The 15,818-nt window shown below is 40.0% G+C and overlaps 2 protein-coding genes across 3 annotated transcripts in view; both read left to right on the forward strand.

Annotated features, from left to right (window-relative positions):
• Positions 1 to 15,818, forward strand: part of LOC310711640 (farnesol dehydrogenase-like) — a 241,642-nt gene that overhangs the window by 163,842 nt on the left and 61,982 nt on the right. The gene's annotated exons all lie outside the window — the stretch shown is intronic.
• The window catches only part of ZCCHC14 (zinc finger CCHC-type containing 14), a 37,894-nt gene that overhangs the window by 9,052 nt on the left and 13,024 nt on the right, over positions 1 to 15,818 (forward strand). For both annotated transcript variants that reach the window (XM_083513580.1, XM_083513581.1), the window contains exons 3-5: positions 13,018 to 13,091; positions 15,179 to 15,250; positions 15,462 to 15,571. In XM_083513580.1, the coding sequence (XP_083369706.1) occupies positions 13,018 to 13,091; positions 15,179 to 15,250; positions 15,462 to 15,571 (256 nt within the window). The remainder of the gene's footprint in view (positions 1 to 13,017; positions 13,092 to 15,178; positions 15,251 to 15,461; positions 15,572 to 15,818) is intronic.

Raw genomic sequence — 15,818 nt, forward strand, 5'->3', positions numbered from 1 at the left:
TGATGGAGAAAACATTAAAACCTTACTGCACAGGGCTCCTCATATGACTTTTTTGGAGCACTTACATAAGAACATATATAACAGGTATGCAGTCATGTCAAGAATGTAGCATCTTCCAAGCTCAAGCAATCATTGCAATATAGAAACGTGATTTTTATGTGAGGTGGTGTATAGGGCTCTCTTTTTTTAACATTTTTAGTAGGGTGTACAACAAATAATGTGAGACAGTTCTGCATTTATAATGAAGCGGTAGAGAACCTCAGACCAGGGTCTGAATGATACCCTTCGGCTTTTACTACTGATCCTTGAGTTGGATCCCCAGTTACATCCCCTCTTCCCAGGCCGCACCCTAATTGGTCTGACATTTGGCCCACCTTCTTGCCCTCCTTGAGTGTTTTTGCCTGAGTGGAATGTGTCTGTGAACTCTGATAATGCTTCTTCCTTGCCTGGATGGAGGAGAGGTGTGAGTGTAAGAAACTAGTCTTTCTCTACAAAGGTAAATTTTAAATTAGCTGCTCCTCCTCCTTTTGCCTCTGACCCCACCCACCACTTTCATGTGGCCCCTGAAAAATTCCAACAAGGGAATATAGCTGTCAGACTGAAGAAGATTTCTACCCTGTTATAGATGTTGTACCTCAGCATAGAATTGATCTGCATCTTAAAGTTTTTTCTCCCCCAGGTTATTTTCCTGCACAGAGTGGTTAAATTTTAAAGAGATGAAAGAATACTGCTGATTGCTAGTTTCATTATTTCTTGCTATTCCTATTAACTCATTACTCAGTCTGTCTCTTGCTCACATATTTCCTAATATATGTTGCTTGTATACACAAATGTTTCTCTGGATGACTTGTTTAAAAAGCATTTGAAGCTGAACATCCGGTGGTTTAAAGAAGGTGAGGTTCAAGTGTCAGCAGTAATAATAAGAGGTTACCCAGAATATATCACTTGCATGTGGAGGGAAGGGAAAAGCTTAATCTTTATATTGCCAGTATTGAATTGATTTGGAGATGATGGCTCCCAACCGAGTGCAAATATGTGCACTTACATCTAACTGAAGTCAAGTGAGAATAATATTCATGCAAGAATTGAAAAAGTACTTCTACATTTTCCTGCAGCCTGCTTGGAATCTATAGTCACTGTAGTAGTTTTTGTATCGGGTCCAACTATGAAAAAATATCAGGGCTAACACTGCTGAGAAAACTTCTGTCAAACAGCACCTGTAGTATACAGGCCTTAGTCTGAGAGGAATATAACCTGATAAAATAGAAAGCGCCATAGAACAGGAGATCGTAACATGTGGCTGGGTCAGGACCAGTGCCATTTGATTGTGAGGGCCTACTATGAATGGAAAACTTTGGAAAGTGATGTGAAGAAGTATGTCCGGCCCTAGCCAAGGAGAATGAAAACCAGATGAAACTCCAAATACTTCACCATTTAAGATTTCAAATGATGCAAAATTAGTAAAACATGGATTTTCTGTCCATTGTGCAGCTCTACCATGTAGCAGTATTCTAAACTTAAGATGAAAGGGAATGTTGAACCAGAACTCTTTTAAATTTATGGCCACATTTAAGTACAGTACTGTAATTTTCATGGGATATTTTAGTAGTATACTTTTAAAGCATGGAAATTGTTTATGGCATATTTAAGTTATTCTGTTTCTAATGTTGTTAACCTACATTGAGTCTATGTGGTATAGGCAATTTTAAGTCTTAAAAGGGGTAGATGATGCAGCCTTTTGATCAACTTTAGAAGTAATGGGAATCAAGATGTAGCAATACAGGTCAGCTGTCAGGCAGCAAAATGATTTGTTTTTGGTGATGACTATCCCCCCAAATTGATTTTTAAATTTATTTTATAGTTTGAATAGTCATCATTTTGTTTTCTCTGATCAAGCAAAAAAGAAAGCAGAAGAAGGAAGAAAAGACCAAGTAGAAAATGCAGAGCTGCTATCCAATCTAACGTCTTGTGTTGTGCTTCTTAGGAAGGACCATTGATTTATTGCATTACCTCACTGCATTGAGTGTATCCATTTCATCAGTGTATCATGCCTGTGCTATTTTTAACAATAACTTGAAGGGGCAGCACTGATGAAATTACATCATTTACATACACGGCTGAGAGAAAGTGGTATAAATCACCAAGATCATTTAAGAGAGTATCCCTGTGTGACTCATGTGAACAGGTTGGGTGACTTCAAAGAGTGATTGGATGGGGCTGTTATTCCTTGAGTAGCAAGAAGCTATGCATTGATAATAGTTGCATTTTCTGTATTTTGACTTGGGGCAGGTGTTTTGTGAAATACCTAGCCTTTGTAAGAGTTTGAAGTTGAATTACAGTTGTTTGTTTTTTCTACTATCATCCGAAATACAGCATGTCATAGACTCCTGTTTAAAGTACTTTGGAAGGACTTGGGTGAGGAGGGAAGGAAGAATAGGCAGGTCTGGACTGGGTTGGTATTTGTTAGATTTCTGGAAGGCAACTGTCCTCTGATAGTTCATGCTTGTAAATAACTACTTAGCGGTAGGGGGAAAGAGTTAGCTTGAGGCTACTTTTTAAACTGAACGAGGCAATTGATTCTTTCAGGCTGTAGTGTAGATTGTCAACAAGTGGGCATGTGTGGGCACACTGGCCAGTAGCGTGTGTGGGCTTTGTTGCAATTGTGTGTGACATCAGTATCTATAAGCTTCTAAGACAGGGTGGTCCAATGCTCATCCCAAGGGCCGCATATGGCCCTCAATACCTTTTTTGGTGGCCCTCAGCAACATTTGACGCCTGCCCTTAGCCCTCTCACTGCCTTAACCAAGGCTGGGTAAGCTAGGAGCTGGGCCTTGGGAAGGAGGTGGGAGGGCTCTGCTGAGAACAGGACAAGACAGCCAAGGCAGGATTAAATCCTATCCTCCATATCAGCAGATGTAACTACTGACGTCAGCAGGTAGGCGTGGTATGGGGAAAATGGTCTCACAGGGTAATTTGGCAGGCCAAGATTAGCCTGTGAACTGATGTTTCCCCACCTTGGCATACAGTATTATGATGTAGTATTATAATATTTTACATCTTAAAATAGTATTCACTATTTTTATGTTGTATGTATACATGTATATTCTGGTTACGAATTCCATGTTGTCCACTGAAATCAATCATCAAAATGCAGAGAATCACTTCCTCTTGTTCACAATCTTAATTTCATAATTTCTTTACCATTTTAGGTCTGAATTATATTAAGGCTGCAGTTTTTTAGTCACAAATGTTACTCTGCATAGAGCTTTTTCAGACTGCCATCTGATCTGGCTGGGGTGTCTTATCACAAGACAGTTCTCAGGCGCATGCTGTCAGAGCAGCTGCTGATACTATATTGTAGTTCCACTGACAGGTTCCAGGTATAATCCTACATGGATTAATTAATGCCTGAAAACATGAACGTTCTGCAGCTGCTTCAGATCCTGATTTGATTAATTCTGTCAAGCAGCTGTTTATTTCACAGGATACTGCAGAAATTCAATTTTAACATTAATAGACTTACTACCCTGAATTTGTCCAATCCTTTTTTAAAAGGTTATGGCTGCATTGTTTAGTCATGAATACTACAAATCAGGCCTTGTCCATTCAAGCAGTTGATCACATGGTAAAATTGTTGTTGGGCTGTATCACAAAATTACGTGTAGAGAGACTGCATACCAGAATGATTTCCTGTTCATAGAGTAGGTAGACCCTGTACATAGAAAAATAGTGCATCAAAATGAATGTTGGATTCAATTCCCCAATTTGATCCACCTGATTTGTCATTGTAGAAACCCTCTGTCATATCCTCCATCCTAGCATTCCCTATCTCTTAAAAAAATAAAAAGGCTCACACTGCTCCTACCCGTTGATAATTTTTAGTTGCCCTTTTCTAGCTCTTAAGAAATTCTGAGACTGGGCAACTAACTGTGCATGTCGCTGCAACATAGGTTTATATTAATCTACTGTGACATGCATCCAGCCTGTTTAATAGCTTGTTTTAATTTTGTGTACTGAACGTTCCATTGGGCTATGCCTCTAGAGATCCTGTGTTTGGAGCAGTCCAGGTTTCCCATACAGAGAGTTTCCTCTTATTACAGTTGGAAAGTGAACCTTGCATGTTGTGCTTTAAAGGCTTTATTCAAAGTGAAGCCAAATGTTGTTTTTGTGGCAACCCCCCCCCCCCAAAAAAAAACATCATTTGCAAAATTAGCTTAAAACTTTTCTGCCTACAGCTTGCTGGCTCCAAGGATAGGTTTCCAAGATTCAAAATGGTAAAAATGTGGGTGTTCATTTTGGCATTGCCAACCTCAATAGTTCTAGATGTTGATTCACATCCCCTTTCTCCCCGAAATGAAGCTACCTTCGACCAAGTATAGATTTTCTATATTTGGAAAGTTTATATTTAAGCTGCAGGTTGTTAACTGACCTCTGAACTTTGGATGATCGCGCTTTTCAGAAGGGATGCATGTACTTACTGTATTACCTTGAAGTCCGGAATCTTTGCTTTTTTACCTAGAAAAAATTCAGGACATTTGTTTAGACTGATATGAAGTGTGGCGCTGGAGATTCTTTGACATTTTTTAATTCCACCTTTGTCTTTCTGCACACATTTCATAGATTAGGTGTGCAGTGAATAGGAGGTAAGAATTTGAAAGAGTAGTGTGATGATCAACAATATATTCTCGGCTCCAGGAACAGACATACAACACTGTTTTTCACAAGTTTGTTCATTTTCTTTTTTTTTAAGTATCCTAGAAAGTGGGCAGACTCAGTAGTTTTATTCTTAATACAAGATATAGCACTGTTATCCAGGGAGTTTTAAAAAACTTAATACCTTTTTGCTTCTAGCATCAGATCATACTGTGTTGTATTCAGCTGTTTTGTGCAGAAATAATATGCATCTGGTTTTTTGTTTCCTGTTCCTGAGATGAGTCATTCCCCTTTTAAATAGCAGTTATTTTTTTCTCATAACCCTTAATATACTAATAAACTTCTGGAATACTTATTAAGATGGACTTTGTGGTTAACTAAAATGCTGACTTCACTACTCCTCTGGCCATTGAATTCATACTTTGTTTTGATTGTTATTTTTTTAAGAATGAAAGGATATGAGCACAAGTTTTTCTTTTAATTTAGATCCTGTTTTTGGAGACACATGAGAGTTATTCACCGTCTGAAACTGAAAATACCCATTTGCAGAACCAGCCAGGAACATAAAAAAGATTAGCACTGCAATTTAAAAGTAAGGGGCACAACCAATAAATAAGCATTCCATGTGTTTGTCCCTATGAATACTGCTATTCCATAAAACAGGAGCAGGAAATCTCAGGTCTAGAGGTAAAATATGGCCCTCCAGGTCTTTCCAACCTTCAAGACACTTCCCCAAACGGGGGGCTTCACTGCCCTTTTCAGTGCTCTTCTCAAGTTCTTTTGCCTGGCTGGAATTTATTTATGTGGGAATGTTGAGGGTGGCAGGAGAGGATATATTGATTATTAATATCCTTCCTAACTCGCACTAGCAAGTTTCTTTATATAGCAGAGTTACATTCCCCTTCTTATGCAGCAGAAAACTGGTTGCAAACTTTTGTGAGCCTCTTAAGACAATAAACAATTCAATCTGGCTTGCCCAGATTGATATATGTTCTATTATTCCTGGTAAGACCCCTTTGATCCCTCCTAAAAGAATAAAGACACAACAGTCTTATTTATAAGTAACAAAAAGTGGTTTTTCTCATGAACAGGCAGAGCACAGTGTGATCCCTGAAGGCAGGCTTTAGGCTTAAAGTTACAAACATGTACAAACAGGTTTACCCCATATGGGAGATAACCTGGGGGACTGCTTGGCTGGCAGCCAGCAGTACAGTCCAGGTGAATCAGGAGGTTCACAGGACAAAAAAAGATCGAAGAGAGGGAGGTGGCTGCGTGACTTGGCCTTTTACGAGGTCTGGAAAGGTCACACCCACCTACCAGTCACATGCAAGGAAGGATGCTCCAGGCCAGGAGGAACAGGAAGTTTCGACTGGCTGGACCAAACATTCCCTTGCATGTCCACTCTAGCAAAACAAGGAATGTTGTATTTGACTTCTCCCAGTGGATTACATCCCCCAATTTATTTATTAAATTGTATAACACCTTATACCTGTAGACCTCAGGGTGGTTCACAACATAAAATCACGATACAAAAAACAGAAAATACATAATAAAAACAAAACCAAAAACCACCCAATAATCCCCCTTCCACATCACATTTTAAAAGGGCATCAGATGTCACTCAGCCAAAGGCCTGGTTAAAGAGAAACACTTTCACCTAGCACCTAAATGTGTATAATGAAGGCACCAGCTGAGCTCCCTGAGGAAAGTATTCCATAAATGGGGAACTACTGCAGAGAAAGCCTGTTCTTGTGTTGCCACCCTCTGGATCTCTTGTGGAGGAGACACACAAAGAAGGGCCTCAGAAGGCGATCTCAGGGTCTGGGTAGGTACATATGGAGACAGGTAGTCCTTGAGTTATTGCAGTCCTTGAACTGTGATAATGCCTCTGGCCAGGATGAAGGATTGAGGTGTGTATAGAAACCTCTGCTTCTTGCATGGCTGAAATACATTTAACTGTACAAAGATATGAAGTGCATCCTCTGCTCTGTCTACTTCACCTCTGGTCCTGCCTGCTATTTGCATGTGGCACCTTGAGGCCTGCCAATGAAGCTCTTGCACTGAAAAAGTTCCCAGCCCGTCTTGAAAAATTGGAAAGCACTTTGAAGAGTCTACAAATACTGTAATCACTAAATGGCAGCTCTCCTGTGATTAACTGTCACTAGCTACTGTAGACATTCTGTTGCTGATTTATTACCAGATCTCTTCCCCTCTCTTGACCTTGAAATCTAGTGTAAAGCAACCATTTAAGATTGTAAAGCCTTCTGAGTAAAGGACTACGTGCTTCTATAGAATTTAGTAGCCTTTAAGTTGGATATCAGTTTGCTTATAGGAAAAAGATGTCAGTGTGGTATGTGAGCTGTGTTAAAAGATTTAAACAACCTTCCTTGTAGAGGTAAGGAGGTCTGTGGTGTCCTTTTTTAGATCTGCTTTCTTAGAACAGACTGAATGAAGGTGAATATGGAATGTTAACCTGGTTGCACATCATGTTGAACCATAGTTAATGTCTGAACCTGAGTTTGTGGCTGATTCCTCTCCAAATAAAGCACAAGCTGCACCATCAGTTTGTTCTTGCCTTACTGCTCATGGTTTGCTTGAGGCAAACATACCACAGACTTTTGCTCTGATGACATGGCAAGCCAAAGTTTATGGTTTGTTCCTCCCAAGGGGAGCAAAGGGGGAAGTTTTGAACAATATATACCATGCTGCTGCTTCATGTTTAATCGTATTTAAATCTTAACTATGGTTTTAACTATGGGACGCGGGTGGCGCTGTGGGTAAAACTTCAGTGCCTATGACTTGCTGATCGTAAGGTTGGCGGTTCGAATCCCCGCGGCGGGGTGAGCTCCCGTCGTTCGGTCCCAGCTCCTGCCCACCTAGCAGTTCGAAAGCACCCCTAAGTGCAAGTAGATAAATAGGGACTGCTTACTAGCGGGAAGGTAAATGGCGTTTCCGTGTGCGGCGCTGGTGCTGGCTCACCAGCTGCAGCTTCATCACGCTGGCCACATGACCCGGAAGTGTCTTCGGACGGCGCCGGCTCCCGGCCTCTTGAGCGAGATGAGCGCGCAACCCTAGAGTCGGACACGACTGGCCCGTACGGGCAGGGGTACCTTTACCTTACCTTTTTATGGTTTTAAGATAATGGGTGAATGCAGCCACAGAGAGCTCATCTTGCATGAGTGGGGAAAAATCTTCATTATAGTATTTGATTGAAGCAACTGTTAATTATAAAGGTACTAGGCCTTCCTCAGTGACGAGTCTGGGTGAAGGCAACCTGTCTCTTACATAGTAGTAGTAGTAAATAGCCCCATCTCTTTTGCATTGCCAATTGTGTATACCAAGTTCTGGTACTGTTTTCAATCTACGGGCTTATCTTTGTATGCAGACACTTTAGGAATCAGACGCATCAGTGCTTCCCTTTCCCTAATATACTGTGCACAAATAGTGGGTTCCCTCAGGGAAAGGTCAGTCAGATTTTGAAGGGCTCCTTTCACTATGCATGGTGTGTGTGCTTGTGCATGGACATCCAGAGTATCTCTCAAATATAAAAATGTATGTCCACATTGCCTCTATATCAGTGTTTCCCAACCTTGGGCCTCCAGCTGTTTTTGGACTACAACTCCCATCATCCCTAGCTAGCAAGACCAGTGGTCAGGGATGATGGGAATTGTAGTTCAAAAACAGCTGGAGGCCCAAGGTTGGGAAACACTGCTCTATATGGAGTAGCTAGGATTCCATTTTCTGGGCTCATTGTGTTAACTCTGACTTCTGAAGTTTGTTACATGTCAGTCTTGGCTCAGATCCAAAGAGCTTGTTCTAGCATGTCTAAAAGACTTGCACATGCCCTGTAGTACCTTTTTTACTTGATCAGTTTTTATTAAAGCAGACTCCTGTTGTATCAAAAACTGTGTTTGAATGTGGTTTGGGTGATCATACAGTGGGAAAATATGCTCAGTGGGGTCATTGATTGGATTTAGATAATTCATTTCAGCAGGATCATTGAACAAGCACTGGCTACTAATGACTCCAAGCTGGAATTCAGTTAGATACAAAGCACTTTTTTTTCTCTTCTAACCTATAGGATGGGCATATAATAATGTTATGTAAAAAGGTGGTAGTAAGCTTGTGGTAATTTGATGTCCATGCATGTTTAATTGCTTCTTAATAAGTTATGAAAAGCCCATAATTTTTTACCTGCTCACTGGCTGTTTCATTTTTGGTACTTTACAGGTGCAGAAAAGAGTGATACACTGTGTGTATTTGTGTAAATCAAGGATGGGGAGCCTCTGGCCTTCAGGCTGTTGTTGGACTCTTAGCTACTATTAATCCTTGATGGGAGTTGGGGTTTAACAGCAGTTTGAGGGCCACTTTCCCCATGTAAAGCAGACTTGAAAGCAGAAGAAAATTAAGTCTTTGTCATGAGCACAGCTCTCCCACATACCCAAGGAGACAGAATTGTTTCTGCTTCTACTGTGCTCATGATGTCTCTGGAACAAGTTAATGTGTATCAGGAGAATCCTGTGTCTCGTGTGCTGAGCATTAAATGGAGTAAAGTTTAAGTCTAAAGGTTTCTGTGTCATCTTAATATTTAATGATTTAGAACAGAGTAGGTCATGAGATAGGAAGCTCAGCTGAGCTGTTATAAATGGGGTGGGGTGGAGGTGAAAAAAGGAGTTCAAGTGGAGTGTTCTAGTTAGGAACCCTTTGTTGAAGCCCCAAGAATATAGTATCAGCTATATTCCTGAGTTTGCGATGGCACATACTCTATTGAGCATTGGTGTGATTTCTTTCTGAATGTAGTTTACACACATTTTAAAAATCATATACTGTGTTTCAGATTTAGTTAATAAACAGAATGAATACAGGGATCATTTGTACTGAAAGGCACCAGACACCAGCTAATGAGTTGCTGAATCCATCTTCTATTGCTTCATTTTGAGGCCAAGTCCTATGACCCTCGGACATATGGATGGCAGCTTTAAGTTTTGCCCTCAGGCCTGACTAGTGCACCTATGATGAAGCAGGTGCCTAAGCAACATAGCACATGCAATCAAAACAAGGCACTTGCTCCCTGTAGGGCTGACGGTGATAGTATGCTATGTCCCTCTTTCCATCCATGGCAAAGTGTTCAGATACCTGCTTCACAGTGGAATGAGTACTCTGTAAATAAATGACTGGCTGCACTTAGGACTGTTCATGAATCCCTATTAGTTAAGTCTGATTAGGTTTTAGAGGAAGATGAACATGTGGTTGGAGTACAAAGTACTGAAAAGTAATACTACAGGTATTAAATAGTTCTAGAAGCTTAGTTGAGTTTTTATTTTATTTTATTTTATTTTATTTATGTTTCTTTCAGTGGTTCCTATATGTTGGTGCTCTCTGAATATGGACCAGACTGAGCAAAAGTGAAACATGAACCTTTTCATTTAAAACTGGAATTCACCATGTAGAGAGAAATAATGTTATTCAAGAGGTGGGCAAGAGGGGAAGGGAGCTATGTGAGGTTTGCAAAAATGCTTAAATATTTGTGTTGACTTTTTCCAAATTACCTTTATTCACTGGCTGCATTTGCAGGTCATGGTAAACCATAAAGTTTGGCTTATTAAATCATGCCCCTTTGTGTAAGTGGGTGAGCAAACCATGACAGAGAAACTTCCGTATATCTGAATCTGAGATTGTGGTTTGTTAGGATGAAACAAATCATGATCTTAGGTTTGGACAACGTGCTAAGCTTTTCCCATTGTGGTTTGTTTGCTCCTCCCTTTGTGCAAGTGGGAGGGGCTCTGGCTGCATGTACACCTGCAGAGTACGGTTTGCTAGACGAAATGTTATGGTTTAGTGTTACATATGAATGCTGCTATTATACAGACATTGCTATTTTTAAACATGTTCTTGTTGACTTTGCCTGCTGGCATATTCACCAGCAAGCTAAGAACAGTTGTGTTTTTAGAAAGGTACAATCAACCGACTCTTCCTTTTGTTTCAAAATTGAGTATTTTGCATATGTTAAAAACATTCTGAGTAAGCACTAATTTTGGGTTGTGATAGCCTATCATCTAGCTCACTTTTTTTAAAAAAAAATGATGGTCCAAATGTGCCTCAGTTGTAAAGCCTTAGTCTTGAATAAGAGCTGCTTACCTCAAGGCTTGAAGTGGTTGTGTAGTTCTTTGAATGTTGCAATGTAAAAAAGAAACACTTCATTGAGAGTGATGTTTCCTTTTTGGAAAGTCTGTTTGGAACTCTTCTTCATTCTGTTTTCGGTGCCAGTACAGTACTGTATTGGGTAACTTGCAAAGCAAACTTAAAATTCTGTCAGTTGTTCTTCAAGATGCTCACAACTTCAGCTCTGTATAAACTGGCAAATAGTATTTCAGCATGACTTTGTCCTTTAGTAACTCTATTATTAGAGACCTCCTGATCTCAACTTCTGAAGATTTCCTCAAAGTCATTTCTGATATTTTTTGGAAGTTGAGTTCTGGACAATTAAAATGTGAGTTTTAGTAGCTCCCATTTGTGGCTTTATTCCATAAGTGTTTGGCAGATGGAGCAAGTAAGTGCCTATGTTGTTTCTTCCTGTATAGTCATGCTTTCATTAACCATGTCTTAATATAAAGTCTCTTTTAATTTCAGAAATAACAGGATATGAGTTCTGAAAATGGCCTTGGCCTGTTTTAAGTCATTCATGAAGTTCAAAAAGTCCATCCAGTCCATCTTGAGCTTGATTGATGAGCACCTTTTGAGTTGACAATGGAGCAAATGTATGTGTTTTCTCATGCACAGCAGCAATGGAAGAGGTTGCCAGTGCTTAGAACAACATAGAAATGCTCCATTTAAAGCTCTGTCTGAAGTGGTCTGCAGCCTTGGCTTTTGAAAATCCTCAAGACTATTGTGAGCAACCATTCAGCATATGCATGGCTCCTCAACTGATCAGTACATCTCTACTTGGTGACAACAAGAACCAAATTTCCTAGAGGAAAGGGCAAAGAATCCCAGTGGCAAAGGGACTTTGATGCTAACTTTCCTCCAGTAAAATTAATAAAGTGTTTTGTTGCACCTTAAAGACGAACACATTTATTACAGCATCAACTTTCAGTGACTTGAGACAACTTCATTTGATGAAGTGGAAGATTAATCTTCAAAAGCTCATGCCATAATAAATTTGTTAGTCTTTAAAGTGTCACAGGGTATTTTTCCTTCAATAGAAAAGTATGGCTGCACCTCTAGAAATTTCTCTCACTGTTATTTTTATTTTTACGTAACAACTTGGAGTTTGAATACTTGAGGTTCAAATGTATGCAGAGCCTAGTCTCCTGGAGCCGATGAAAGGTTTAGTTGGGTGACAAAGTATTAATGATTGGGGAGGGAGGGTGCTCTTTTTCTACCTCTCTAGCAAAACCTTTCCCCTTCACAACCATAACAAAAACATTACTGTGTCCTGCAAACGTCTTCCACATGGAATCACAATTACAGTTACCGCAACTGCTCCTGTAATCACCACAAGTATAGCTTACTCCAAATCTAGGCTGCTAAAGATGGGAAAGTTGTCTGAAGTTCATAAGAGAGGCCTTCATTCTACAAGTTTTTGGTAGAAATGAGCTGCTAGAAGGAATCAAGGAACTAGAATTTGGGTGCATTAGGAAAGGTAAAAGTTGAAAGCAAGAGTGAAACAAATGCTGGATGGTTGACTTGGGAAAACAGGTTTGGAAGTTGGAAGTTGCCATTCAGCCACTGGTGGAGGAAGGGGGGCGGGGAGAGTGCACCACCCCCCAGCAACGCGATCCTGGTGGGGCTCCATCACAGCTGCCCCCCCCCGATGCGCGCCAGCCCCGCCCCCGCCTGCTCTCTGCCACTGCATTCAGCCATGATTTTCACTGGATGACTTGAGCTAGTCACCATGCTTAGCCTAGCCTATTTGGAAATGTGGGAGTTATGGGTCATTATCATTCTGAAATGTTCATACCAATTTGCTAAGTCTTTTTGTCATGTTTGGTTTGATGCCAACCAAGAACACCAGCGTAGACGTGCAGGGTTTTTGCTGTTTTCTACTACCAGGAGCATCTGTGAACTTGCATCTCTGGAACTGAGAGAAAGGAAATAATGTGTATTCATCCTTTGCCTGTTTGGGACACAATATTCCTTTGAGGGGAAGGGCCATAACTCAGTGGCAGAGCATCTGCTTTGCATGCAGAAGGTCCCAGGTTCAATCCCTGTCATCTTCAGGTAGGCCTGGTAGAGACCCGTGGCTGAAAACTTGAGAACTGCCCATCCATGTAGACAGTAGTGAACTGGATGGACCAATGTTCTGACAGTATAAGCTAGTTTTCTATGTTCCTAACAGATATTGTTCATTTTGTTTTCTAACAGTGAGTGTTGAAAAAGTGGAACTAAAGGGATTATCGCATAGGAAGAATGATAGGAACTTTGAATATTCCTTTGAGGTAAGTTCCAAGGAATGAGAACTTTTAAATTTAAAAGAGGTATGAAAGGGACCAGCCTTTGGGGCACTCAAAGCCTTGAGGATTCTATTGCTTTAGCAGATGTCTTTTGACCGAAACTATGTGTTCAAACGCTATTAGCTTTGACACCAAAACTATATCTGAAACATTTGATAAAATTTTTCTCATATTACATCACAATATACTAAAACAAACAGTATATTGCAACCATGTTCTAACTGGAGGTGAGCCATACAGTTATAGGGGAAATTGGGCATGGGTGTAAAGATGTTGAATAGCTAAAATTTAATTTTAGCATTTTTTAAAAAATGCACTGAATATATTTTACTCTCAGTATAAGCCACAACAGCAAAAATCCATGTGTCTTTTAGCTGCACTCTAATTCCCTAGTTGTAGATGATCCACTGCAGAAGCAGCCTCTTTGCCTCTTCTGTCCAAATGCTTCTGCCGTTTTTCATAACTTCTTTCCCCAGCTTTCTACTTATTCTTGGCTGCTGTTTTATTATTGGCGATTTACAAAAGGAGAGAGAGTTGCATGTATAAACTGCTCTACCCAGAATATCACATGCATAACACAGGGGTGTTGTGCTAGAATTTCAGTGAGAATTACAGGTAGCTGTCGGCAAAATTGTTCTGGGGCCAACTTGTATAAAATAGTACTGAAAATTCAAATATATTTCTTTAATTTAGATTTGTATCCCATCCTCTCTGGGCAGATCTCATTGGTACTCTCTCACATTCAAGTGTCTGGAAAGGCAAGTGAGATGTAATCTAATAGAACCATCCTGCCATAGTTCTGAAGGCTGTATAACCTCAAGAGCTTAGTTAGTTCCTCACGTTGTATCATTTATCTGTGTGTAAAAGAGATTTTTTTAAAAGCCTGTGGTGGTGCTAGAAACTCTGCTTTTCGTTTCTTGGTTTTGGTGGAACAAGTGCTGGGAAGAGGAAATTCCTCAATTACGTAATGTATTTTGAAACTCTCTCCTCTCACCAGTACTTCTGGCAGCAGCATCAGTTCTGGAAAATTGTGTGTGTTTGGTTGTCATCGATACTAGCATCCTGTAGAAATATCACTCTAATTTTCTCCCCCTCCCCTCTTTCTTAAGCATAAGGCAATATTTCCCCATAATTTATAAATGCCTCTATCTCAGACTGAAAAAGTACGAAATTTAAAGTGCTGGATAAATTCTTGAGCATTGTGTTAAGATGTAAATATAGCTGAATTAAATCCGTCAGCCAACAGCCTAATGATCCTCTGGCTAGTGTTAATAAATTTTCAGTAAATTTATTGAAAATACATGAAAGGGAACGCTGACCATGTTGGCTTGGTAACTTCAGGTACAAATCCATAGGCATAGGTTAGAAGCCCATCTCGTGTCCTGATAGGCAGCTGATTTGCAGATTCTACAACATGTCGTATTCTCACACGCATTAGCCCCCATCATTAACAACTTGCACTGCAAGTGGGTGTGATTATTGCAATATGCTGACTGTTCCATCAATATGGAGTTCTCCCTTAGTAATACTTTGCTGATGTAAAGAGGCACATTTTGTGCTGCTTTTCTGCTTCATACCTAAGGAAGCAGAGTATAGCCACAGCTTTTGTACAAGTTACAGTAGGTGTTGACTGTAGAATTTGTTCATGTGATGGTTTTCGTGTCATTTTTTAATATGGAATAGTTCCTCCCACATAGAGTAATGCTACCTGTCCGAAGGATGACATGTGAAATGGGCTCGGACTTACAGTATTAACTTGAAATATATTTGGTACACAAATTCAGATACAAAATAATACACTATAATCAGCAAAGGATTTTGTGTAACAATGGGAGAAAAAAATGTTGCAATCTATGCCAGTACAGTTTAGTGAGAGTGGCATAGCAGATTATTCCAGAGGTCCCAGGGAGAAGGAAGGAAGATAGTCATCTTTGGCATGTAAAAGTAGGCAGAGATACCTCCCAGAATCCCTTTTTCAGTCACCAATCTGAGGGCACTGGTCATGCATCCTAGCAAGGCCAATTCCAGATGTCTTTGATGCAGGTAACTCAAATTCTTCTTTCTTCCCAAAGGTCTTATGGTCTGATTCTTCAGTGACATTGGTAACAAAGTCTTCTGCTGAAGTGACTGAATTCATTTCAAAGGTAAAACGAATAAGATGTCTTGGGTTGTATAAGAAATGTTTCAGAAGCATCCTGAGGTATATTTTAGTATCAGTGCAATTGAAACAGTGGCTATCTGCAAGGCACTGTTTCTGCAAGGCACTGTTTTAAATAAATTGTGTAAATAAGCTTGGGTTGGTTGGTTTCTTTCAATTTCAATTGTTGCATTCAAACGTATTGTCTTGTCTCTTAGTTAGGTCAAATGTACCCAGAAGAAAAATTGGAGAAATTCATTCCATGCCTAGCTGGTCCAGATTCATTTTACTTAGAAAGAAACCACATGGACCTGGAATCGGACCTTAGGTATGCTTTGCAAGTATTTTATGTCAGTGCAAAAAGGACACTACACCAAATGGAAACCTGTTTGGGTCAAATACTTGCTGTTAATAATTCTCTCGCTCTTTTGATTGTCTGCATATTGGTCTGTGAATGTTTTGTCAGATTTACTGGGATTTAAGTTTGCTGTTAGTTTTATGCACATTTATCTTGACAGCATTTCCTTAGTGCTGAGTAATTATGCTCCAAATGCGGGGTGGCATATCTAGTACCT

The sequence above is a fragment of the Podarcis liolepis genome (genome assembly GCF_965112155.1).
Source record: "Podarcis liolepis genome assembly, chromosome: 7".
NCBI lineage: Eukaryota > Metazoa > Chordata > Lepidosauria > Squamata > Lacertidae > Podarcis > Podarcis liolepis.